The sequence below is a fragment of the Nyctibius grandis genome, chromosome Z (assembly GCF_013368605.1).
Source record: "Nyctibius grandis isolate bNycGra1 chromosome Z, bNycGra1.pri, whole genome shotgun sequence".
NCBI classification, from domain to species: domain Eukaryota; kingdom Metazoa; phylum Chordata; class Aves; order Nyctibiiformes; family Nyctibiidae; genus Nyctibius; species Nyctibius grandis.
This window is the reverse complement of record NC_090695.1, coordinates 96,042,012-96,067,918: the sequence shown is the minus strand read 5'-3', so window position 1 is coordinate 96,067,918 and position 25,907 is coordinate 96,042,012. Positions and strand designations below refer to the sequence as shown.

The following is a 25,907-nucleotide window of genomic DNA, read 5'->3' as shown; positions in this document are numbered from 1 at the left end:
CTGCGCCCCGCAGCTCCTCGCAGGGTGGATTTACATTTTCAGAGCCGACTCAGGGCTTTGCGGGGTGCGGGCCCGGTGTGAGTCAGCTGCTGGGGTGGCAGCGGGTCCGTGGCTGGGAGCCACCGAGGATGGAGGAGGCCGAGCAGCCGCTCACTGAGCTCCTGCCATCCCCGACACCTTTGCACTTAGGGCAGGGGCAGGGCGCCAGGCTGCTGCCTGCTGAACGACTCGGATTTCGCCTCCGCAGGGAGCCGCCGCCCTCAGAGACAGCTGAACTGCGGCGGGGCGGCGGGCACCCCAACACGGACCCGCCACGCCCACCGTGGCGGCGCCGCTCTCAAGATGGCGCCGGGCAGCGGCCGGCACCGCCGCTCCCTCCCTCCCGCCCCACGCCGGGCCACGCTCAAGATGGCGGCGCGGGGCGGCCGCGGGGCGGCGGGGGCGTGGCGAGCCGCGGAAGCCGGGTCATGGCAGCGCCGGAAGAACCGTGCGGCTGCCGGGCCGGCGAGGAGCCAGGCCGGGACGCGGCCGGTTTGAGCGGGGCCAGGGGGAGGCGGCGGCAGCGGCGGGACCGCGCGGCCGCTGCCATGTTCCGCTGTGGAGAGGTGAGCCGGGGCGGGGGGGGCTCTTCCCGCCCGCCGCTTCCCGCTCCGCTCCGGCCCCTCGGAGGGCCGTTAAGCGGGGCTGTAGCGGGGCTCGTCCTCCGCCGCCGTCTCCCTGGGCTGGGGTTCGGGGGAGCCGGGCCCCCTTCAGGGACAGGGGCGAGGCGAGAGGGGCTGGAGCAGGTCCCGGGGGCGGTGAGGGGGCTCTAATGGCGGCGGCGGGGCCGGGTGGTGCCGGCGGCCCCTCTCCCCGCGGGGCTCGGCCCGGGCTGCCCGGCGGCGTGGGGAGGCCCCGGGGAAGCGGTTCCTGAGGCGGGCCTGCCGCCGTCTAACGGGGCCGGGTACGGGCGCCCAAATCGCCCTCCCCTGGGGTGCCTCTGCGGAGGTTTTAGAGGGGCTGCGAGGTGGGACCAGCTCCCCCGTTTCCTTTAGGGGTGCCATGGCGTTAATGCCGGTCTGAGCTTAATTCAAGATGGTGCTAAAGTCCCAGCTGCCCCCCGAAACCGCCATCAGCACGGCAGGGGCTGTACCCAGTCCCCGCGCCGCACAAGGCAGCGCGCACCCCGTCACCTTCTTGTCAGGTGACCCCGGCGGGTTTGGGGGCGGTTGGTGCGGTGCTGGGGTCACCCCAGTGCCCAGGAAGGGAGTGTGGGGTGGAGGAGCAAAGGGGCTCTTGTGTCCCCTTGGGAGCCCAGCTGTCCGTCGTGTGGTTTCACATGGTTAAGGTGTAAACGTGTTGCAGAAGAGCTACAGGTGATGTGATGCTGGGGGGCAGTTTTGTGTGTGTGTGTGTACACGTATATATGGTTATATAAATCCTAATGTTATTGAAATGGATGACACTTGGAGGAAAGATGTAGGAAGAGACGGCTGCATTGTATTTAGAAAGAATCAAGGACAGTTACTTTCCACTTGCAAAGTGGCAAAAGTGTAATGAATGTAAATGGGGTTTTTTTCCATATTCTAAAGTAGCCAACAGCGAAAGAGTGAGTGAAAGTACCGTGGCTTTGTGTGAAGTTCTGTGCTACCTCCATATTGTCTTCTAAGGGAAAGCTTTTGGTTTCCCCATGCAGATGGAATTACTTGAAGATTCAAGTGTTTCTGTTTTGTCTCGCTTTATAAATCCGTATGAGGCTCAGGATATCTGCTTTCTCACAAGCTTTGCTGAAGTTTCTGAAGTAGTAGCCTTTTTTTTTCTTTTTTTCTTTTTCTTTTTTTTTTTTTTCCCCCAGGAGATTGTAAGTGGGGAGAGTGAGGAGGAAAGTAATGGCGTCAACTTGATGGAGTTCTCAGATGAGATCCTTTTGCACATCCTCAGCTACGTCCCTTGCACAGACCTTGTCCTGAACGTCAGGAGAACCTGCAGGAAACTCGCAACGCTTTGCCTTGACAAGAGTCTAACCCATACGGTTTTACTTCAGAAAGACTATAAGGTGGGGAGAGTAGCTTGCTGCTTCTGTTAGCTATGAAGACAAATCTGACTTATGAAAAAATGCCAACAAGTAGAACTTTCCAGTGTGTCTGCATAAATGAACTGCTCTTGAACTTTCAAATCAAATAAACAATAAACTGTTTTATAAAAGCATTTGTTTTCCAGAATGCTTTGTTAGAACAGCTCTGTGCTCCCTTAGTTATTTAAAATACTGTCAGTGAAAACTATCTTCTCTGTGTTTCTGGAAGCTAAAATGAAAGTAAACATGACTTTCCATGTGTAGCTGAGGTTGTATAAAGTTATCATTTTCTCAAAATACATTTTCCATGTTGTTGTGCAAAAAAATCTTGTGCATATTGCTGTCAGGCATGCAGTCAGCTAAGCCAGAAATTGTATATGTGTTACAACAAAAATAAAGCTTGGGAATGAAGAGTGATACGTTTTATGAGGACTGTATCACCAAGTGCAGGCAAGGGGTAGCCTCTCTTACTCATTTCCAAAAGAGGAAACTGGATGAAGGAGAATGGAAACATTCTTCTTTCAGTTTGAGTTTCCATAGATAGCTCGTTCTGCTGAAATAGCTTTGCTGTTAGAAAATGGAAATGGTCCTTCATTCCCCTATCAGTCGCTGAACAGATTTGGCCTCACAGTCAGTAATGCAGAACAGCACGGACTAAGAAGCTGAAGGAAGTGTAATTTTAAGAGTCTAAGAGTCCAAAGCATGGCGGAATAAGCCAGCTACCGCAGTATAATAACTGTTAGACTGTGCTAATATCCTGAGACCTTTGGATGAGCTGCGTAATCTAAGTGCTAACCACTGTTATCCCCATCATCAGATGGGAAACTGAGTCAATACACGCCGTTGCTGTATATCTCACTGAATGTGGTTTTGTTTGAGTACAGGTAAACAAAGACAAAGTGAAGCAACTGATGAGGGATATCGGAAAAGAGATTTACCAGCTGAACATGGCTGGGTGCTATTGGCTGCCCAGCTCTACTATTGATCACGTAACACGATGCAAGAACCTGGTAAAACTGAACTTGTCTGGGTGCCACGTCACCTCTCGCCACCTCTCAAAGATGCTGTCCACGCTCCAGCACCTGCGCTCCCTGGCCATAGATGTAAACCCAGGTTTTGATGCCAGTCAGCTAAGCAGTGAGTGCAAAGCCACTCTTAGCCGCGTCTCGGAATTGAAGCAAACCCTTTACACGCCGTCATATGGTGTCGTGCCGTGCTGCACTAGCCTTGAGAAACTGCTGCTTTACTTTGAGATCCTTGATCGCTCGCGAGAAGGTTTTATGCTCTCTGGGCAGCTAATGGTAGGCGAGAGCAATGTGCCCCATTACCAGAACCTCCGCGTCTTCTATGCCAGGCTGGCTCCTGGCTATGTGAATCAGGAGGTGGTGAGGCTGTACTTGGCGGTGCTGAGTGATCGGACACCCGAGAACCTTCACGCCTTCCTGATTTCTGCCCCCGGTAGCTTTGCAGAGACAGGAGCCACTAAGAATCTCCTGGACTCTATGGCTCGAAATGTACGTCTGGATGCTTTACAATTGCCTAAAGCCTGGATTAATGGCTCTGGGCTCCTGCAACACTTGAAGTTCAACAACCCTTTCTACTTCAGCTTTAGCCGATGCACTTTATCTGGTGGTCACCTGATCCAGAGGGTTATTAATGGTGGGAAGGATCTTAAAAGCTTGACCAGTTTGAATCTCAGTGGCTGCGTTCACTGTCTGGCTCCAGAGTCCTTGTTTCGAAAAGCAGAAGATGATATTGACAGCAGCATTCTGGAAAGCTTGGTCATGTCTTGCTGCAACCTGAGACACCTCAACCTCTCTGCAGCTCACCATCACAGCTCAGAAAGCATAGGGAATCACTTGTGCCAGCTTCTGTCCAGGCTAAAGCACCTGCTCTCCTTAGCGCTACCGGTTTGCTCCATCACAGATGTTGCTGCCAATGTGGAAAAGCCTCCCACAGCGTCTAATTTGGTACCCCAAACATTTGGAAGGAAAGTTCGGATTGGGATACAGACATATCCGAGGAACTTAGCAGACCAGGCAAATCAGAAGATAGAGTCTTCAGTATTCTGGGCTCTGATGGGAAGCCTCCGATTTTTGGAAACCTTGGAAATAATTGGGTCCAGTTTTTCCTCTGCCATGCCCCGCAACGAGCCAGCAATTCGGAACTCGTTGCCTCCTTGTGTCCGGGCACAAAACGTGGGGGATTCAGAGGTGGCTGCCATTAGCCAATTGACTTACTTGCAGAGCCTCACCTTAGCACAACTGCCAAATATTCTCACTGGCTCTGGGCTCGTTAACATTGGATTGCGGTGCCAGCATTTGCGGACTCTTTCGTTGGCCAACCTGGGCATGATGGGGAAGGTGGTCTATATGTCTGCTCTCATGGACATGCTGAAACACTGCAAGTGTTTGAGAGATCTCAGGTGAGGGGCTGCTGTTGAACATCTCCATTTTGTTTGTGGGTCTCCAGAAATGTAGTGTGTGGCTTGTTGTGGCTAGTGTGAAAACTGCGAGTGTTCCTATTCTGGTCAAAAGTAGCTGCAATGGCTTGAAAACTGGGTATTTTCCTTCCTGACTTGTGGAGAACGGGAAGGCGTTGCGTGCTGTCCTTGAGGGCTCAGGATATGCCCTTTAACCAGTGTTTTAAGAGCAAAAAGTCTCTGTGCTGCAGCTGCCTTCCTTTTAGACAAGGAAGAGTGGATGCTGCACATTTGGGAGCAGCAGCCTGTCAGGGCGAGGTTAACTACTACATGCCTCTGCTGACTTTTTGGCTTTGTGTACATGTACATCTCCTAAGTTTCTAGGAAGGAAGGAACTCCTACAGTGTCTAGATAATGTAGAATTTCCTGCTGAAATACTTTTCTGCCTTTGGTTTATATTAAAATCTCGCCTCTTTATTTTTTTTTCTTTCTTTTTCTTTTCTTGACAATATATTGAAAACATTCCAAATTTAGAATTTGTCCTGTTGGTGTTCCTTTCTTGGTAGGATCCTTTAGATCCTACCAAGGATCTGATCCTAAAGGGTGCATAAAGGAGCTTCACGGTAGCCAAAACATGCTTAGGAAGCGAAGGGCACAAACTGTGACTGTTTCCTTGCATCAGTCCATATGAACACAAATGTTATTACTTGAGAAAAATGCTTTTTCTTATTTTTTTCCCTAAATCAGCTTCTGTTGGTGAAACTGCTAGACCTGTCAGTCCCATTGGGAACAGAGGATGGCAAAATGGGTCTAAAATGCCTAACAGTAGTAACAGCAAGGTCACTCCTGTGGTCACAAAGACAGTTAGCGTGACTAAAATTATTGCTCATCAGCTGACACCGGTGTTTGTGTGCATGTTCCTGATCCATTGCAATAGTGAAGGGAGCCAGGGTGGCTAAAACACCTCAGGAGGGTTTTCCTTTTCCACCACTTCCCTTTTATAACAGGCAAGGAGTGTGTTGGTCTCTCATCCAAGGGATGGCAGCTGTTGGAAATTCAGTTGCTTAATGATCAGGTGAATGTATCTTTAACCTTCAGGAGACTAAATACCATGGAAGGACTGAGACATGGGGGAAGAGGTTGGGTGTGCAGTGTTGCTTCACTTGGTCTAGGCCCTGTAGTTTCCAGAGACTTTGAAATGGAGGCCAAGAGGGATAAAGACAGGAGGCATCTTTAATAAAGGATGAGCAAGGGTGTTCCCTTGTAACAGCCAGGCACTTCTGTGTAAGCTGTCACTGTTCTTTCTTGAGTAAAGTTCGAGGTTTTATACAGGTTTAAGAGGATTTTAATGTTTAGCACTTCCTCCTGATAATGTAGTTTCCTTTTCATTTGACTAATTCTCTGCTGCTTCTACCCTTTTTTCCCCTCCCCAGTTTCCAGGCTGAGAAACTCGTTTAAGGGGCTATTCCAAAGCAACATTGTCATCTAGTGAGTGCAAGGCAGTATTGCAAGTATGGCTGTCATGTCACACAGATCAACCTAGAAACCTGCTGTGAGTTTGCAGGGGCTTCTGTGCTTTTTGTCCTGAACTTATAATGGACCAATAACGCTGTTGAAAAACTGGAGAGGCTTCCCATTTCCTTAATATTAATTTTAACCTATTACTCCAAGTGCTTGTGGGCTGTTAGGATCTCTTCAGGCAATGCTACCTGACCAGCAGTCACAGGCTGAGGCTCTAAACAGAATTTATCAATTAACAGGATTAAGTTGCTGAGATACCTCTGTGTACTACAAAAGCCTAGGCAGAGATTATCCAGATCAGGTTGGGACCGACAGCTTGTTATCACCTAATGGATTAACCTTGGAGCTCTTGGCCTTGCTGACCCAGTGACTGGGATTCCCAAGTGCTCTGAGGTCCTGTAGTAAATCTGCACTGAGCAGACATACTCTGCTGGTGACACTGGCCCCGAGCAGGTTCCTGCAGACTAGTTTCTGTGCGAGAGTCATCCGGTTATGCTGCTAGTTAAAACATGGAACCCTTGTTGGTCAGGTATGGCTTCGCCATGTCATTTTGTTGTCCTGCTCTGGGCTGTGACATGAGGTTGTGGATAGCCATGATAGAGGATCCTGTCTCTCTTCTCTGGGCCAAGATAAAGGTTGGATTGATGATGGTTCTTCTTCCTGTGCGAGAGCAGAAGCTTTGATCCTTTGCCATCCTCTGACCGGGGAGGGCTGGTTGTGGTCACTCTCTTGGCTCAGAGGCCCAAGTTCTGCATCATCATGTGTTCGTTGTGAATTTTTCATGCCTGCTTCTCTCTAGGCAGTAAACTGAAGATGACCAGTGTGATCAGCGTGTGGTGCACTGGAGCAGTAAGTCCCTAAATCCACATCAACTGCTCGGTGGATGTCAGGTAGCAAAAGTCAGGCTGTGCTTGTCATAAGACCAGGATGGATCTGCTGGTCAGACCTGAGGCCCATCTTACCCAACAGGCTTTGTGGAAAACTTGCAAAACCAGGGTTACTCCCTGTGAGTGCTGGAATCCTGCAGTTTAGGGCCTTTCTGCCTATTTGTGTCCTTGTCCTTTAAGGTTCAAGAGTAACTAGCAAGCAAGAGATCTGAGCTTGCAGTGTCGGGTTTGTGATGCCATACCGCTGGCACAGGCAGGTAGAAGGTTATCGCATGTGAAACGGGCGGTGGGGGACACTGGTTGCTCTGTTTGCCAGCCCCCCATGAGTGTCCTGTCTTCCCTCTTGTCTGCAAGCGGCCCAAGCATGAATTGCCCATTGACTTGTTTTTGTTTATTCTTGCAGGCTGGAACAGCCGTACTTCTGTGCGGGCGCCCAGTTCTTCCAGGCACTGAGTCACTGCTCCTCTCTCCAGCGGCTTTGCATTGTCTCCCGGAGTGGGACTCTGCAGTCTGACGCAGTGATGTCATTCATGGCCAACTGCCTTGAGGTCATCATGTGCCACATGTTTATGGGAGAATCTCTTACCGTTTGCAAAAATCTCCAGCAATCCATTGTCCGGAGGTGAGTGCGGAAAGGGGTTGATGGGGGATTTCTGGAGCCGTTGAAGATTTATCTCCATTTCCTTGCTTGCCAAGGTTTATGTGCCTTGGAGCGCTCGTTCCAAGAAGCCAATAGGTACTGTGTAACCGCTTGGCTCATGAACTAGCATCTTATTTTAATAAGAGTGAATCAGTGAAATATTTGAAGGTATTATATGAATTTTTGATTCCATTCCCACCCATGTTCTCTGCAGTTCTGTTGGTTGAGTTGAAGTTCTGGATGTAAAGCTCCATCATAAATCAAATGACACTTTTCGTGTAAACAAAACATCTGCCGACATTTTAAGTACTGAGAGATTTGACCTTGAAGCTTTCCTCCTTTCACACAAGTGACTAAGATAATTCTCTGTCCTCTAATCACTTGTAAATGTCACTTACCGATAATCCTCTGGCAGCGCAATTCAAAGCCTTTAAAGGGTTGTTGTGAAGGGTTTTTCTTCAGGGGAGGGGGTGGTTTGTCGGGGGGAGAATTGGTACAAACTGCCTTTGCACGTTTGGCAGTTCTTAAATGCGTTTTGCTTGGCCCCTTGCAGTGTTCTGAGGCTCTTGTGGTGGGAAACGTTTGTCTGTGAGCCGTGAACTGCATTTGAAAAGAGAGCTTTTAATTACGCTTGGCATTTTGAAATCTTCTAACAGTGGCAGTCATCTTACAAAATATTTCCCATGCAACAGACTTTCCATTATAATTTTTTTTTTTTCTAGAAGGCTTTTTCTCCGCCTTCAGTCTGTTTTCTTTGTCACCTACTGTTGCTTTGCCTTGTTAAGCTCTAATAAAAATTTCAAATCACACGGCATTATTACTGCATCCTAAAGGGTGCTCCTCCCCCTCAGCCTTTCTCCAGCTTCAAACTGACTTATTACACTTGGCTTGTTTCGGCGGATCAAATCCAGAAGAGCCTGTGACTATATTAGCTACCTACCAAACCACGCACGAGATTGTTACTGCCTCTAAAAGGCTCTGTGTCCTTCTGGGACAGTGATTGTTGGAAACATCTAGGTAAATTCCTTGTGATGCGACAAGGAATTCTTTGAGTTTGTTTTTCATAGGGCTTCATATCTGTAAAAACATTTATTGGTCGATTTCAGTTGTGCGTTGGGGATCCTTAGAAAGAACCAAGAATCTGCATCTTTTTATTTTGCCCTCCCTTCTGAGATGCCATTGCAGCACTGGCCAAAATTTTAATGTCCACTTACTGAGCAGAGATACACTGCTCTGCAGTCTTTTCTCCTTCTTTTTCTCTGTCATGGACAGATTCTCACTACATTCTGTACCTCTTAATAATTTAAACCCTGGGAACTTTCCAAAGAGCAGCTGATGCCTTGTGGAAATGTTAAAAACTATTCTTATATTTAGCAACAGTTCTGGCTGTCATACTGTTTTTCTTCTTTTGTATTTTATTAATAGAGACGTTTGTATGAAAACAGGATTTTTGAAGTATGTGGGTTTTTTGGGGTTTTTTGTGTTTTTTTTTTTCTGAAGAGAGCATCTGCTCCCACTGCAAATTCTACACCTGAAGTCATAATTCTCTATAACATCGTAATTGGTGGCTCTGGAAACGATTTTGATGTCACGTAAGATTATGACTTCAGGAGGAGGATAAGCAGTGGGAGCAGATGCTCGCCTAAGCAACAAAGATCCCGTTCTCATGCAACTGTCTCTAGTAATAAAATGGAAGGAACGATATACACAAAATGATGTGTAAGCAAAGCCTGGAGTCTTCCACAAGCCATCAGTGAGTCCTCAACCATGTGACTTTTCCAGGGATCCCATTCTCATCCTCGCACAAATGTGCCTTCAGGTGGGGTCAGGAATTGACTTTTTCTTGACTGCGTTTTGTCTGCTACTCCAAGGGCAAAGAGACGTGCAGTAAAATCCGTGCGTGAGCTGGTTCATCGCTTAAACCTGTGAATAAGGCTCTAGTCCATGCAGCACGGCTTCCTCTAAAAACGCGCTGCTAGTGGCTCTTTAATCCAAGCTTTATGCCCCGTTGGGCAGCAAGTTTAATGTTAGATATCCTGTGCCAGAATAAAAGAAGGTGATTTATCTTTTTTTTTTTTCAGTTTGGAATGCGTGCAGATGCTGCGTGTGCGGGGAAAACGTGGAGGGGGGGTGGGAAGGAGGAGGCGAGAACAGGGAAGGCAAGGCTGTGAGCCTTTGTTTGCTCCCTTTCTTGAGCTGGGGGAATTGATCCATATTCCTCGGGTCCCATTAAGGGTTAGAGTTCCTGTTGTAGGGCTATGGAGATGGTCTTGTTGAAGCTGAGCGCAGCCAAGTGATGGCTGTTTTTGAACAGGGGGATGGAGCCAAAGTGACTCCCATTTTCCCAGTGCCTCTAAAAAGAGAAGAAATGCAAGTGGGAACTGGAAAGGCCTAGGGCTGGGCATGCACCAGGAGTTTGCTGCAGGTGGTAGAGCTGGGAGGGCTTGGAAATGCAATCTAGTGCAGTGCAATCCTTTTTCAGACATGGATGTACGGGACGGTTCGGATCACAGAAGAGGCTGGGACCGATTTGGGGAGAACAAGCTGGTTTCAACTGCTGAATTGTACTGGAAGATGTTGTATATACAGGGCATGGTGATGGGAGCTTGGATATTAAATCTCCTGCATCACCCTGATGGCTTAAAGCCTGAACTGGTTCTCAAACTTTTGCTTTTGACTGTAAAATAAGGATAGTATTATGAATTTCTGTTCTACTGGCTCGAAACAAGAGTTGTTCTCATGTCTGTTAGTCTTGTGACAGCTCTAAACCAGGCCCTGTGGTGTCCAGCTTGCTTGTGGGCAGTTTTCTGGTTGAAGTTTGCTGCTATTTGGGACACATGAGGTTACATATTTAAGTCATTCAAAGCCTCTGATTCAGCCCTGCCTCTTTTGCAATGAAACACAGTAAGCAGAAGAGCCTCATCTGGAGCCCTCATCAGCAAACAAGAGGCTTGCAAGGGCAAGGTCTCCTCTGAGCTTGAGAGAAGACTTTCCCTCTGGGCAGATAAATCATTGCAGTGTTTTTCTTCATTCTTTTTCCTTCTGTGTGAATGGGAGGGTTCAGGGAGATACTCTGTGCACATAAGAAGGGAGTAGTGGTTAGAGTGGGAGATGTGGCTTGAGCGATCCATATCCACTTCCCTGATCTTCCTCAGATTTCACATGTGACAGGGGTCTAGTCTTAGTTTCTCTGTAAAATGATATTTTTTTCCCTATCACATGGTGCTCAGCTGCTGCCACACTTCAGATAGCAGCGGATCCAACAAACAATGTTTTCCCTTTCACGCTTGCACCCTAACTTTGCCAAAGTGCTTAGCTCCAAGCGCGTGTTGTTTGTGTTTAAGTAACTCTCCTGTTAAACCCTGCAGCGGTTAATTCCAGAAACACTAAAATACCACAATTCGTGGACCCACGGTTGTAGGATCAAGCATGACCCCAGACCTGTTGCTGTGTAAAGAAGCTTCTTTGCACAAAAGGGAGATTTACTTCTCCCTTTTGGGCTGAGTTGCTGTGCTGGGATTCTTTCAAAATGCTTGCAAAGAGCTGTGTGGTGGTGTCAGGGCAACGGTTGGACTCGATGATCCCAGAGGGCTCTTCCAACCTGATTGATTCTGCGATTCTGTGTCCAAAGCCCCGTCCGAGGGGACGGGGCTTGCTTTGAGCCCCTCTTCCCCAGGGTTTCCACACTGTTATTTTGTAAAATAGTCAGTAGATGGAGCTGTGACCTGTGGAAGGTGTCCCACTGCTCACTGATGTGTTGCATGCTAAATAATCGTATTTATACGCCTGTATTTCTCTGCCCCAGAAATCTTGCGGCCAAGGAATTTAGATGACTTCAGGATTGCACGGCTACACGGCGTGGTTAGTGGGCACTTCACAAATGTGCAGGAGAAGTTGCTTTCCTGGTGAAGCTTACCGGCAGAAACCAGGCTGGAAGAGGGGATGGGAAAAGCTTTGGCAAATATCCCCTTGGCCTCAAGGACAGATTTTATTTTTCAGTATGTTCCTTTAGAATTTTGTCAGTTTTAGCTGAAGTGTTTAGATAGCTCCTATCCTTGTAATGATTTCAAGGACTCTACAACATCAGACAATACAAACCTGTGAAAAGTCCTTGAAAAAACACCTTGGAAAAGATCAAGAAAGCAACAATAAAAAAAAAAAAAACAAAGCAAAACAAAAAATCCCTGAGAGCTCTGTGTCATTAGGGATTCTTCATACATAGGGGGAAAGCGTCAAGGCACAGAGGTGAGGTGTGATTTGTAGAAATGCTGTCCAAGTGAAGCCATGGTAGAGAGCATGGTCAGGAAGCAAAAGATTGTGGTGCAGCTGAGGTGTGTTTTTTGGAGGTTGGTGGGTAGCTGGGCTCAGCTGTTGATGTCTCCCAAAAGCCCTGTTGTCATCTCCTGGGGTCTGATAGCTGTTGGGAGAAGGTGCAGAGGGCAGGGGCTGGCTGGGGTCCTGGTGCAGCATCCCCCAAGAGCTGTGGGGTCGGAGTGGGGAGTTGGCAGTCCTAGCTCAAGCTCTCTGCCCCTGTTCCTGGCTACCTGTCTCCAGCAAACGGCTTTGCAAAGCGAGTGTGCGACTCAGGTGACTCTGAGGGTTAACCAGTGCTGGAAAGTGCAGAGAATTTTACTGGTTTAGGACAATCTGCAAGTTTTGGGGATCTGAGACCCAGAGGAGGAGAAACACTAACTTAACCTTCCTTCTTCTGCCCATGTCAGGTATGGGCACTGCTTAGTTTGAAGTGACTTTCACAATAGGACTCCTGCCACTTTCCAGGAATAGCTATTTCAATCTGAATTAGATCTTGCTATGCAAGCTTCTGTAGCATTACCTAAATTTTCCCCTGCTTGTTATTGTCCTTTTTTAACGTGAAACTCTTAGCTGGATCTTACCTTTTCTTAAACTGCTGATTCCAGTGGCCCTGTGTGCTCTGAGAGCCGTGGTGCTTGCTGAAGGGATGAAGCACCCTCCTGGGATTCAGTTGCAGAAATAGGGCTTCCAGGTGGGAGCATGGGGGTGAAACTGAGTATTTGGAAAGTGCTGAGTGAGCCAGTCCATCTCCTGGCATTTAGCACAAGACTGAACTATCATAAATGAATTTTTGCTCACCTCAGAGCTAAGTGTTCCCCCCTCCCTTGTTGCTATTGCCCTGGATATCCCTGCAGTATTCTTCCTGCCTGGATTCTCATTGTGGGCTCGGCCTCGGAAAAGCCCTTTTGGATAATCTTTTTTACTGTTAGATTGTGTGGGAGGGGGCTGTTAGGGCAGTAAGCGAGTGCAAGATCATCTTTGAATTCAGCAGAGTCCTCCAGCGTCCCTCCTGCACTGCCCACCCGACTGCTGCAATTGTACTGACGCTGCAAAAAGCTGGTATTACCACCTAGGGCTTATTTGAGATTTTCAAGCTGGTTTTGCATCCCTTCACCACCTTCTCTTCCTTCTGACCTTGAAAAAGTCCCTCTTGGTACCCTGCTGGCTTTCCTGGATCCCGGAGCCAGCACGGTAGCTGCCAATCCCACTCCGCTAGCCTAAGCATGTTGTGGGCTCAGGCCCTGTGTCTGATTGCAGAAGACTTAATGTATCGCTAGGCTGGTGTAGTGAATCATTAGCATCCTGTTCCAGCTTTCATTGTCTGTTTCATTTCCTGCTCTTAGAAACCCCTGAATCATTCTGTCACAGACTGAATAACAAACTGCATCCTTGTCAGCTTGCGTTACCCAAGAATTCCTCGGCGGGCTTGGCAAAGGCTGACTCTGCTTGAGGTGTGGCCGGACACCTTTGCTTCTACCAGGGATGTTGTTCATGGGTGGGTTCAAATACTTTACAAGCCAGCACGGCTTGTGGGACCATCCCCAATTTGGCATATTAATGTATCTTCTTTTGAGGGTACTAACATTACCCCCTTCTTAAATGCATTCCTGTGGTTGACCCAAATGGCTTGTTCTAACTGCTAGCTCATGTGTTTTGAAGGGAATTCAGTCCTGAAACTTTCCTTAGTGGGTAGATTGGTTTGTGCATGAAATAGATTTCAAGGAGTGTCCTCCTCTCTCTCTTGGCTGAGAAATAATATTAGAATAGTACTGTCGTGCTTTCTCTTCATGAGGGTGTAAGAGGCTGAACGGAAGCATTAACTGCAGCTTTAAAGCATTTCCATAGTAAAATAAATCTAATTGAGCAGTTATTGCAGTAGCTTTTTAATTTGTGGAAGAGATTAGGAAATAACTTTCAGCTTGCTCTGGCAGAGCACTCCCCTAGGACGTGTCCTGGGTGCTCTGGCATCGCTCTTTGGGTTCTTATTCCCTGCCCCTCTAATTGTCCGGTCACATTTGACTGAGGCAGAGTTCAGCTGGCAAAATAATGTAAGAACCTCAATCTGGAGCATGTTTGATATAAACCTCAGCTCACAGGAGAAGCAGCGGAGTGTCATTCATGCCAAACAGAGAGAAACCACAGTAGAGAGATGTAATTTGCCTCTACTCAGTACGAGTTTGACGTGCATTGCTCCTTCCCGGTGGCACGATGCAGTGGTGGAAGATGCTGCGTTGAAGATAATGGGAGAGCTGGCGGTGCTGTGTGGGAATGACTTTGAGTCCCATCTATGGCCCTTCATCTCAGGTGTGAGGTGATGGGACTTAAGGTGAGGGGAAATTGCAGTTTGTCTGTGTAGACATGAGGGGATGGAAGACACCCGTAAAAGAAAACACTTTATAGAGGAAATATCTCATTGTATGGAGTTAAGAGCAACCAGAGGAATCACAACAGCTTTCCTTGGGAAATTTGGGAGTCTGTTTCTGGGCTTAGAAAATGAAGTCTGCTCAGCGCTGGTACTCGGACAGGGCTGGAGGTGAGAATGGCACTAAGGAATGGGTCTGCTTTAGAGTCAGTGTGGGGAGGCTTTGGACCCCTCTTGAGAGGCTTATCAGGGATGAGTGAGGGACAAGGGTCCTCCCTGCTCACAGAGGAAGGGGCCTGGGGGAATCTCACCCGCAGTTTCTTCGGCGTGGCTGGAAGATGCCCTGGAGAAGCTTCATTTTACGCTGTTGGCAGTCACTGTAAGCGAGGAGAGCTTTTGCAGTTCCCCGGTACTGAGTTCATGGCACGGCCAGTGGAACAAATTTTAAATGTATGTCTGGCCATCCCTGAAAAGATGAGAAAAGTGCGTGCGTGTTTTGTTGGGTCATGCCACTTGTCAGCTGCTCCAGCTTGTCCTGGCTCTTCCTCCGTTCCACCGTGCCATGCTTCAGGGACGGGAGTTTCCAGCCTGGCTCAGGTACGCTGGCTGAAGCTTTCAAGACAGATGCTACATCTGAACTTTCAGATGCGAGCAAGTCTTCCAGTGAAAACAGACTTCTGCTGTGCCTGGCGGAGGATTAACAGGAGGGTTGTGCATGTAGGTGAAAGATCTGCATACAGGGCAAAAAGTGAGTTGGTCTGAATTCTCTTGTCTTGGGAAACTTGTGCCTCTCTAGAATCTAGAAGCAGCTCACCAGCCTTGGGGGAAGTCGAAATGGAGGGGGGAGAAGGTGTGTGACTGCAGCAGAGATTGGTTTGCATTTGTGAGAGTCGTGCAAACCAGAGTCCACATCTGCTCTGTCCCTGCTCTGCGCTGTTCCCCCAAGTCAAGCTTCTCCTGGTTTCCTTCCTTACTTCCCTTCTCTAGAGCCTCTTTTCCCATAAGCTCATCTCAGTTTGTGGAGCTCAAAAATCTGGCCTTGATCCACTCCCGATACACCGTATTTCCTCGTTTTATCTGGTGTGTGCTGCTTTTGTTGCCAGTGCTTAATTATACCACCTTGTGTGCCCTTATTCCTGCTTGCCAGCTCTCGTGAAGTGGGATGTGCTGAAACATCTGAATTTGGCATAGGGCTTTTCTTAGGTTTCTCTGGAAATCTCAAGGGGAAACACATTCCTCAGTCCTAAATACTGCCTTATCCTTTCCTTACAAGTAAGAGCAGGTAAGTTTGAGCAGCACCTAACACAGCGGAGCCATTGTCTTCTGGAGTCTGTGGTGCAGAGGGGCATAATCCATCGTTCCAGGCTGTCTGGTGAGATTCTCCTGTGGCTTTGGGCTGCCCTTTAGCTCTATCAGCAGGTGGAATCCTGGGGACTCACTGGCCTCTCTGGAGAGGTATGTCTGAAAACACACACTGAGTGTTTGCCAGGAGATAACTGCATTCCAGGGAGGGACTCTTTTGTCTTGCTAAAATCGAGGAAATCTGATCAAAGCCCAGCCTTGCTTTAGACTTTTTCTCTTTCTTTTTGACTTTGTCCCTGACCTACATATTGGATCCTGCCATGCTGGTTGGAAGTAATTGAGACCGTAGTGTTAAGCTATTTACCAAGCTGTTCACTTGAAAATAACCTTACTGTGTCCAGTCCACACCTGTTCTGGCATCATTTTGGAGGCAAATAACAAAGTGCCATTAACCCTTTCAGCCACATGCAACCTGTTCAAGATCTAACTGTAGAGTGAGGCTATACCTCTGCTGATGCCAGGAGGAATTTGTGACACAGGGTGTGCCTTGCTATTCGTTTCCCGGCTCCATGGATGATTCCAGCCAGCTGCTGAAGCTGGGCCCACTATGTGTCCACGTCCAAATGAGGACACTTAAGAGACCTCCTGGTAAAAGTTCCTACTGGATGGCTGTTGGATTGGTTTTGAGTCTGCTGGACCAGGGGCTATGCTGGAAAATATGTGTGTGTGTGGGTATTTTCTTTGTTATCCCAGTGGTTGTTTCTGATTAAAAGATCTGTTTTGAAGGGGCTGCTAGTCAGTCGCCTAGAAAACTTGCTTTCATTTAATTAATCATGATGAGTTTAGTCTGGAGGTTTTGTAGGAGAGAGCAAGCAAGCATATCCTTGGCTTCTTTCCCTTGGAGGAAAAGCAGGGTTTCATGTCTGAAACTGCAGCTCTTTTGTCTCCCCAGGTCGACATCCTTCTCTGTCCTTCGGGTTTTAATTTTACAAGCTGTGTGCTTGCAGAGGTAGATCCAGTTTGAAGTCCATCCAGGTGTGGAATGAGGAAAGAACCGTCAAGAAGATTACAGGAGCTATTCTGCAACTCATTAACTCAATCTCTTCCCCTTCTTGTTATCTCCTCCCCATGCCTGGGGCCTTTTGAACTAGTGCTCTAAGTGCTTCTCACTTAATCTAGCCCACCTGGACAGGTGTATGAAGAAAGGAATTGCCTTCCGGGGAAGGACTAAAGGAGCATAGATTGCAGAGAGAGGCTGCTTTTGGGAACTGCTAATCCCAGGTTAACATTATGACAGCTGCTCGTTAAAATCAGGGTGTTTTTTAACAGGCAGTTAAAGGAGAGGCTTTGCACGCATATTTAGCTGAGAATAATAGTGAACCATGTGCATTTGATTTTTTTTTTTTGCTTAAATCACGCAAATTGTACATGGAAAGAATTCTCCGGCGTCAACTTGCTGGGGTATGGAATTTACAAGGTTTGCAGTAACATACAGTTTCCTGTTGAGGGGGGGAGAAAATTACAAAGCTTTCTTTTTTTCTTTTTCTTTTTTAAGATCAAGTTCAAACCTCTCTCATAAATCCAGCCTCTTTGGAAGGTATACTTACTGCGTTGGGGTTTTTCAGTTGTCTTGGTGGCAGATCGTCATGTAAACTCGTCTAGGTTCTCGTTTTTATAGCTACGTGTAAAGGCTGCTTATGAAGGACAATTTTGTATATGGTGAGAAGGCAGCATGCAGATCTAATTTGGGAGAGTCTATATACAAAGAAAGCAGCAGAGGTTTCTTTGCCTTGTGGAGGTGGCTGTTTCTTCCTAGCTGAACTTCAGTAAACTTGGTCTATTAACATGATTTTCTCTGCAGGACTGTGGTGTTGGATAAGAAACATGAAGAGCTGAGGCAGAGGAGGGACTATCAAAGAGGCATTTGCTGTATTTTATGTAATTTCACTGCAGACTTTACCAACTGCCTCCCAGATCAGCAGTCACTTGCTGGTTGATTTCTTGTAAGCAGTGCTGTGGAAATAAGAAACTGTGCAGCTCCTACGCAAGCCCCCAGATCCACTCAAGGAACGGTGTCCTTTTCTGCCAGCCCTTAGGCAGGAGGCATGAAGGGCAGGTCTGTGATGCAGAAAAATATAAAATTGCCCCGGGTAGTTTTCCTGCTGGAAATCCTTACTCCTGCAGCTACTTAGGTTCAGGCAAATTAATTTAACCCACCAGGGCTGAGCAACTAGCCTTGGGACGAGCGTTTCTCTGCTACATTTTTGGCAGCTCTACTCCAAATCATTTGTGGGTGGGCATCTCCTTTCTGTCTCCCAGGAAATGCCAGTGTCTCGTGGCCTTTTCTTCAGCTGGCTGTATTGCTACCTGGGATTTTAATGTGTGTTTCCAGCAGCCAGATCTCCAGCCGTTCCCTCTCTGTTTGACAGAAATCTGGCTGTTTCAGAGCTGGAGATGAGCTGGGAGTTTTCCAGACACACATCTGTATAAAAGAAGTTTGTTGAGCAGTGAACTCCTCTTCCGAGCCAACACAACTTGGTGCAGCCTCAAGGGAGTGATGCTGCCCGTTTGACTCTGCCTCCTTCAGAGTGATAATGAACTGGCCCTTGTCACAGGGCTTGGAGGAAGCATCTGTGTGGCATGGGGCTAATAGTCACAAGTCTTTTAATCTTCAGGGTGTAACTCTTAAGCTATAGCATAACTTCCCTTTACCTCCTGGCTTTAAAAGACTGAACTCTTGTTATGCTACACTGAGTAATACTATTTTTCTTCCCCCATGTTCTCTTACTCACCAGGTTGCTATCATGCAGAGCACTTGCTGATGGGGACTTGGACTTTTTCAGCTCTTTTTACATTGTAGAAATGGCTTTAACTTTTGCTGTTCTCTTCCTCTGCTCTGTGGTTATAACCCCACTGCTCCTCTCTCACCTTGTCCTATCAGGCCTCTCGCTTGCAAGGTCTGGGATGCTGCTGGAAGGCAGACCCAGTGGTGTGGTGTTGGCAAGAAGAGCTGGGAGGGCAGGAGGAGAATGCAGACGACCTAAAGCCTTGAGGCTGGAGATTCAGAAGCTGGAACCCAAAATTGAAGTGTCAAAGGGGGATACTTGTGTGCATTTCTGTTAGGGTAAATTCCTGTGGTGCCAAGACAGGTTTTCTGCAACATGAATTAAAAAGGATGCTGCAGTGTGTGTGTGTGTGCGCGTGTGCACACTTAAACGCTTATCTGCAGATCTGAGCTTTCTAAACTCGCTTGTGCTCTAATTGCAGAGTGTGGGCTCTGCATGCAGAACAACCCAGCCTGAAGCGATAATCCCAGGCTCAGCCCCGAGGGAATGCCTGGCACTGCTCTGGCCTGATTTTCTTAATGGCTCTGCAACTTGCTGCTGGTTTGTAGGTGGTTTAAATTGTTGTCTCTGAGCACCTTGCCCAGCTTGGGCAAAGCTCTTAGGATCTCTGGTCCTCTAAGAATACCTCTATGTTGTGATTGATTTATTTATTTTTTTAAAACTTCTTCCTCCCTGCCCATGTTAGCCCCACTTTGAGCTTGTGTCAGCTCAACAGACTTGCTGAAAAGGGGTGCTAGCTCAGCCTGTACTCCCTGCTGACACATAGAGTGGAGAATGGGAGACCTTGACTTCCAGCTGCCCCTCCTGCCTCCTCTGAACAACCCTTCCTTGCCCTCACCGCTGCGTGATCGATATCCATGCAATCCCCTTCTCTTGCACTGGAGAACTCGTGTTTCTCCTCGACTAATAACCTGTGTCTGATTTAGTTTCCAGGCGGACCGCCCTGCATTAAACGTCGTCATTTTCCCTCTGCTTCATGAGGACTTGACAGAGGTCATCAGAGATGTCCCCATGCGGCACTTGGATGAAATTACCTTGTTCAAAAGCAGAGTGGCCGAGGAACCTCCCAACTTGTGGTGGTGACTGTCACAGCATGGAAAGGACAGTCAGTGTGAACACGTGAAATAGCTTCTTGTTGGCCCGGATTCCCCACCTTCAGCTCCGGGCCACCTCGCTGGATGCTGAACAATCACTTTAAATAGGTGCAATTGCAAAGGATCAGCTTTTTTCATTTTGCAGTGGGGAAACATCTATTGGATATTGCTTGCATCTGAAAATCCTGTCTCAAAGGCTTCTGGAATCTGATGAGTATTTCCTTGCGATTAATGTGAATTGCTTTGTTATTTTACTGAAGTTAAAGGTAAGAGAAACTGACTTAACGATGCTCTTTCCCTTGTGTTGCCTGGTGTATCTCCTAAGGGCCCCTGTGTACTTTGGCAGTGTGCTTTGTGATATTGGTGGAGATCATTCTTTGCTTCGGTCTATTTTTGGCAAAGTAGAAAGCCTAAGCCAACTAGGAGGCACAAAAATGTGTTGCTCAAGTGAAGCACATCACATCTTTTCTATGTTACAAATACGCATTTGTAGTCACATGCAATCACAGATATTTAAAGTTTTTGGGTTTTGATTGAGAAGTACCACAAGGACTCTTTTTATTTTTGAATAACAAATTAAGATCATTAGCGCCTCGACCATGGTATGTTCTTGCTGATGCTGTTTCCATCCCATGGTCTGGTGGACAAAGTTCTCGGCTCTTTGGAAATCCTTGTTCTAGGGTACATAGTGCCTACAACGAATAAGTTGAGGCTCAGATCTGATTTAATTGCAGTCTGTCTTGCAGTGTAGATGGGAATGTAGTGTTCCAGTTCTGTCCTTAGATCCCATGCCTTGAGCTTATGCTAATTTTAGAGATGTTACGAAGTATTTTCACAGTGTGATTTCAGTCAGCTTCTCTCCTCCACAGAACTTCCTCAGGCGTCAGTAGTGGTCTGGATCACTTTCATATTGCCTTATTTACTGAGCACTTTTGAAAGCATCAGACAGCTGTACCAAAAGCTGAGTTATGAATTCCTGGAGCGATGTTTCTGGGTAGCAGTCGGGTTTCCCTTTTGCTGGAGTATTTTGTGGTAGTGCACTGGGTCTGTCTTCTGCAAAACAGAACTGGAGCTGTCTGACTTCTCCACCTGTAATCTAAATGCTCCCTAACGTGTTGGGCAGTGCTGTTCTGGGGAGACCCAGTCTCATCCAAAGATGATGTCCCCATCTCCTTGTCATCATTTTCTACACAAGATGCCATCTCCCAAAGGCTTTTCTGTGACCAGTGGTTCATAGGGAGCCTGGTCTGATGGGATAGATTCGAGAGCAAAATGCCTCTCACAGCTTTGGAGGACTTCCCCTCCTTACTTTCCCGTCAGTCCAGTGTGAACCTGCCTGGAAATGTGTGTTGCTGGTGTAAATCTGGAGCCAGACTGCCCTAACCCTTGTGCTCAGATAGGTTACGGTGTTAACGAGCAGGTTGTTGTTAGCCTCCTGCTAGCACAAGTCCGTGCATTGCTAAAACTAACCCCTGCGTTTGCTGTCTGCCCTGAGTTTCTCTCCCTTCCCCACTCAGGACAAGGTGCCAGCAGCGGTCTCTGGTTTTGCGGCCAGTAACAAGGTGGTGAGGCCGGATCGTGCTCCGGGAACGGCTGCAGCTGAGCTGTGATAGCTCATGAAGTGTTTGAGACTCTGCCTCAGGTTAGACACCGCGCGGTGAGTGCGAGGAGCTGGTGCCCTGTTCTTGGCGTCTTGCCACTGGTTTCTCTCTCGCTCTCCTGGCGAGGTCGTTCTTTCTACCTCTTGTCATACTGCTTGCCTATTTGAATCCCTCTCCAACAGCTTTCTTCTCTCCTCCTCCTTCAGTTCAGCAAATCAGATGTACTTTTTGGCAGAAACAAGAGCCACTGCTCTGTCCAGTTCAGGCTACTTCAGCTCTGCCTAGTTTTTGTCTGGGTTTCATTCCCGCAATAAATAGCGAGGGTTAAGCAGTGAGCATTTGCAAAGCTGCTTTCTCCTCCTTGTTTGAAGTGTCAGCAAAGCTGCTTTCTCCTCCTTGTGCCTCTAGGCTCAGGGCAGGTAGAGGGAAGGCTGAGGGTATGGAGACAGCTCTCTGATGCTTAAGGGGACTGTTCTGTCCTGTGGAGGAATCCCAACATTTGGTCCATGCCGCAGGAGCGAGGCCATTCCCACCCTCAGCAGGGATTTCCCTTCCACACACATGCTGTGGCACTGGCAAGAGTTTGGCAGAACCGCCTGGTCTTGGGGGTTAGAGTAACCTGGTGAAACGTGCTGTACCTTTTGCTTGGCAAAGCGATACCCGTCTGCCTCGTGTCTTGCTAGATCGGGGCAGGCAGTCAGGCATGTTTTATAACACCATTATTCTGTTGCCTGGAGTATAATGTTTAGACATCTGTATTCACGCAAGCTGGTCAGAAGTCCTGATGCAAATGCTACCAGTTATAATCGGGGCTAGGAAAGGTCACCCACAGGTAGTAAAGGTAGCACCACAAATAGTGATAAAGAGCTAAAAACTCCTTCCACCCCTGACTCCCCAACTCCAGGCCAATGCTCGATATCTCTACTACAAATCCTCTTATGGAGAGAGAGAATTTCCGCTGCTTCTGCACTCCAGGCAGGATTCACCAGATGTTAATAATGTGCTTATTTTCTCTAAGTGCTATTTTGGCATCGGTGTTAATTACAATTTATATTCTGCAACATTTACACTGGGAAAAGAACCCACCCTAATAGTCCCCAATTGGCAGAGCCGGGCTATTAAACATAGCACCATATGTTCTGAGCAGAGCAATAGATGGGACTCGGAGCCCACTCAGCGCTGAGGCTCCGGTGTGCAGCGTGAGAGGAGAACAGAGAGACAGGGGTTTTGTTCCCAGCTTTTATTTAATACGAAATTCCCCCTCCTTTTCTCTGGTCTCTGTCCCCATCTCTCCAGAAATCTCTCTCCTGCTCTCTCTGAGTATCTAATGAGGTGAGCTCTGAGCCTGCTGATGCCACTGTCCGTAGTCTAAAATAAATGAGTTCAATTACAGAAGGTGCCCTTCTCGCAGGGAGTGCCTCTGCAGGGTTCCCAGGCCCTGCTGGCATGTTTCCAGATCAGATCTCCGATCGTTGGGGACTGCAGAAGTCTTTGCTTTGACCACCAACCAGGTGTCCGTGCTCCTCTGGGAGAAGGATATTCTGGGACAAGTGCCATTAGTGCGTGAAATCAGAAGTTGTTGCTTGCTTGGCCCAAGTCTTGTGTAGCAGCGTTTGGTTCCTGCAGGCTGGGAGGGTCCAGACCCAAAGAGTGACAGTGGTTTTGGTGTGGGGCCTTGGGTAGGGTGAAGGCATCAGTGTTTCAGTAGGTTTCTTAGAAGGACTGTAGGTTAAAGGATTGCTTCCTCAGCTGTTCTGCAAAGCTGATTTCATGGTCTCTTTAGAAGATGGCAGTGTGGCTGCTGCTCAGTTTGGAAAGGGGCTGCACGGCAACGGCCTCTGCCTTCGGGAGAGCTTGGACTGCAGTCTCTCGTCTGTCGGGGAGGTGATTCAGCAGGAGGAGAAGAGATGGGAGTAAAAGGAGGCAGAGCAGGAGCGTGATGTGGACCTCGAACGGGAAGTCAGACACGCGCTGTGAAGCTTGGCCTCAGTTTCCCCGCTGGTGAGGGGAGGAGGGCTCACCCGCCTCGCGCAAGGGAGCTTGCAGGGGTGCCCAACGCTCTCCCCCTGGCCCCGGCGAGGTGGTGCTCCCTTGAGAGGAGAGGGCAGGGCTGGGGTGGCTGATGCAGGTAGAGCAGTGACCCTGCTTGCTTTAATTTGCATGACTACCTCCTCCTCTGCCGAGGCACGTGAGACTCCCAGGGGAGCAGGGCAGGATCTGTCCCTTCACCTTGCTGATCCTCAGAGGTGTGAAAATCCTGGGGTGACGTACAGGAACAGGACGGTGCGTTGTGAGGTGCTGGGTGCTTTCTCCTGGCAGCCCTTTTTTAGGATGGGGTGTCCCCCCACGGCCGCAGAAATGTGGGGCTTTTCCATTCGCAGAGCTCATGGGTGCAGAAGGGTTGTTCCGTCTGCTTCAGGGAGATGCAGCCCCCCCTTGGCCAGTCCCAGCAAGGGTGCCCAGCCCCAGCTCCTCTCCACTGGGTGCCGGGGGCTGCAGAGGCAAAACCTCCTTCACTGCAGCTCTCCTGCCTCTGATGAGATGCGCAGGCAGCCGGGGTGCTCTGAGCAGGAGAACCATTTCCATAGAAACGAATTGGGATGTTGTACGGGGAATAATGATTAATAGTGAAGGGATGTTGCCTCGGGCCTTTTCATTTTTTAGGGGGCAGCGAGGGACAAACCGGAGCACAGGTTGGGGGGACAGGCAGGCTGGAAAACTAATGGCAACCATCCCCTCCATTAATATCCAGGGCAGCTTCCCCTCTTCTCCTCCTTCCCTGCCCCCCCCCTGCTGCTGCCCAGCTTTCGTCAAATTTTCAAAATGGCTAACCTGGTTAGAAATAATCATAATAATAAAAAAGGATGGATGAGGTCTGACTACTAACATTGTTGCTGTTAGCAGCAGGATTTCAGCCATAAAACATGAAGCAAGGGAGGCATTGACCTTTCCACTGTTTGAAATGAATGGAGACATCAATATCTATTGTTTTGTGGCATTGACCTCTGACGCTCTCCTTTCGCCCTCCCCTTTCTTTTTTTTTAATTTCCCCCTGACACTCGAGGAGAGGGGTCAGTTTGTACCATCTATTGATCCCGATCTTACTTGGTGATAGGGAAATAATTAGAATTTTAAAGATCTCTGCTGCACGCTGGCGAAATACATACAGAGACGTGCACGCTGAGCCCCCGCGTCCTGTGTTGCGTTCTCCCCCCTTCCTCGCAGAGATCCAAAGCTCTGAGATCTGAGGGAAGACAGATCAATATAGGTTTAATAATGATGGGGGTTTTATTTCAGTTTTTTAAATGGTAAAGTGTAACGTTTTATGTTAATGTTGTCGGAGTCTGGCTGCCTGGTGCCTTGTTTTATTTATTGTTTTAAGTAGCCCCTTCTTTTGTGGACTTCATCTATGTACAGAGAATGTGAAATCAGGCATTGCTAATTAGCTGTATGACAATTAAGTAATGTAGCACAAAACCATTAGGACACTGGATTCGGTTTTGAAGTTTGTCCTTTGAAGTGGAAGCTGCAACTCCCTGCCCAAGGCTGCCGGGGAAAATGTTTTTCTATCAAAACTTTCTTTGAAAATAAAATGTCAGTGTAAGAGTCCCTATTTCTGTCGTCTCTCCCTATAAACAGCGGGTGGAAATTGTTTCTCATTGTAAGAACTGCTGGCACTGATAGAAAGGGGAATGCAGAAAAGCATGAAATGGGCAGTCGGTCTCCAAACACCCTCGGTTCTGGTAGAGATGTTATCAAAACTGCTTGGTTAGCTTGTTGAAAGCCAACGATGCTGTTTTAGGAGAGAAGACCCAGGTCACAGCCTGGAGATGGCAAAGGGAGCTCAAAGCTGCGGGTCACCTCGGATGCCTCAAGTGCCATCAGGGTGCGGCGCAGCCTGGTCGCAAATACCGACAAGCTCCTTGGTTTGGGCTCCTCCATCTGTGCGCTCGTGTGACACTTGTGTTTGCATCTGGCCCTTTGTTCTAGTAGTGAGTCGAATTCTGAATGTGCAGCTTTCATGTACGCTGGTGGCATGTAAAACTTCAAATAAAGAGTGAAACTGATTTTGAACCAGGTCTCTCTCGTTGCCTCCTGCCTCTCATTCCCCGTTCACACCAAAGCCACCCTCCTCGGAGACACGCTGTGGTGAGCGTTTTTGGTTTAAGCGATGTGAGGTGAGTTGCTGCGGTGAGGTGTGTGTGGGCAGGGATGGTGCCTGGGTCTAGCCCCAGTCTGGACTGGGAGCTGTGGAAGCGGGAGTGCTGGGGTGAGTGGTGCTGATGGGGTTTACAGCCCCCTTCCCCCAGGTCTGAGGTCTGTGGATGCTGCTATGTGCACCCTGGTGCTTGGGGCTGTGGGCTCAGCTGCCCGTTAAAGAAGGAGCTACTTTGTGTTTAGGAAATGCTTTTCCTCCGTGGATCTCCGAGCACTCAACTGCTGAGCCGTGTTGCTGTGGGACAAACCAACCATTATCCCTGGGGAAGTGAACCAAAGTGGCTGGCAGAAGGTCCGTTACACTGAGAAACCCCAGGCTACAACCTACACCCTTGCTCTGGCCGCTCCAGCCCTCGGGCAGCAGCCTGGCCCTGCACTGCTTCTTCGCATGAAACCAAGAGCTGAAACCAAGAGTCTCGTTCAGTGTGAACTGGGGTGGCTAGATCTTCCATGGATTCACCATGAAGTTCACCATGGCTACACGGAAGTTGTTGAGCTGGGATGGCTGAGGCTGTGGGAAGGGGAAGCCGGCGTGGTGGAAGCGGGCAGCATGGGCTGGTCATGGTGATGGAAACTCTTCAGGCACCGACCTGCCCTGGCAGCCATGGCAGACACATGGTCCCTGGATCCTGGGGGCCTGCGGTGGT

The 25,907-nt window shown here is 48.4% G+C and overlaps 1 protein-coding gene across 2 annotated transcripts; it reads left to right on the top strand.

Annotated features, from left to right (window-relative positions):
* The first annotated feature begins 504 nt into the window (after positions 1-504).
* On the top strand, positions 505-25,120 carry FBXL18 (F-box and leucine rich repeat protein 18). Of its 2 annotated transcripts, none has more exons than XM_068423634.1 (5): positions 505-605; positions 1,838-2,035; positions 2,938-4,478; positions 7,287-7,505; positions 19,274-25,120. In XM_068423634.1, exons 1-5 carry the CDS (start codon positions 588-590, stop codon positions 19,428-19,430), a joined length of 2,133 nt encoding a protein of 710 aa, XP_068279735.1. In that variant the 5' UTR covers positions 505-587; the 3' UTR covers positions 19,431-25,120. The 2 variants fall into 2 exon arrangements, with proteins under 2 accessions (XP_068279735.1, XP_068279734.1); XM_068423633.1 differs by having other exon boundaries at positions 1,835-2,035.
* The last annotated feature ends 787 nt before the right edge of the window (positions 25,121-25,907 follow it).

Coding starts and splice junctions, on each gene's coding strand:
- FBXL18 (XM_068423633.1), top strand. Junction 2,036..2,937: donor TACTTCAGAAAGACTATAAG/GTGGGGAGAGTA, acceptor GTTTGAGTACAG/GTAAACAAAGACAAAGTGAA. Junction 7,506..19,273: donor CAGCAATCCATTGTCCGGAG/GTGAGTGCGGAA, acceptor TGTCTGATTTAG/TTTCCAGGCGGACCGCCCTG.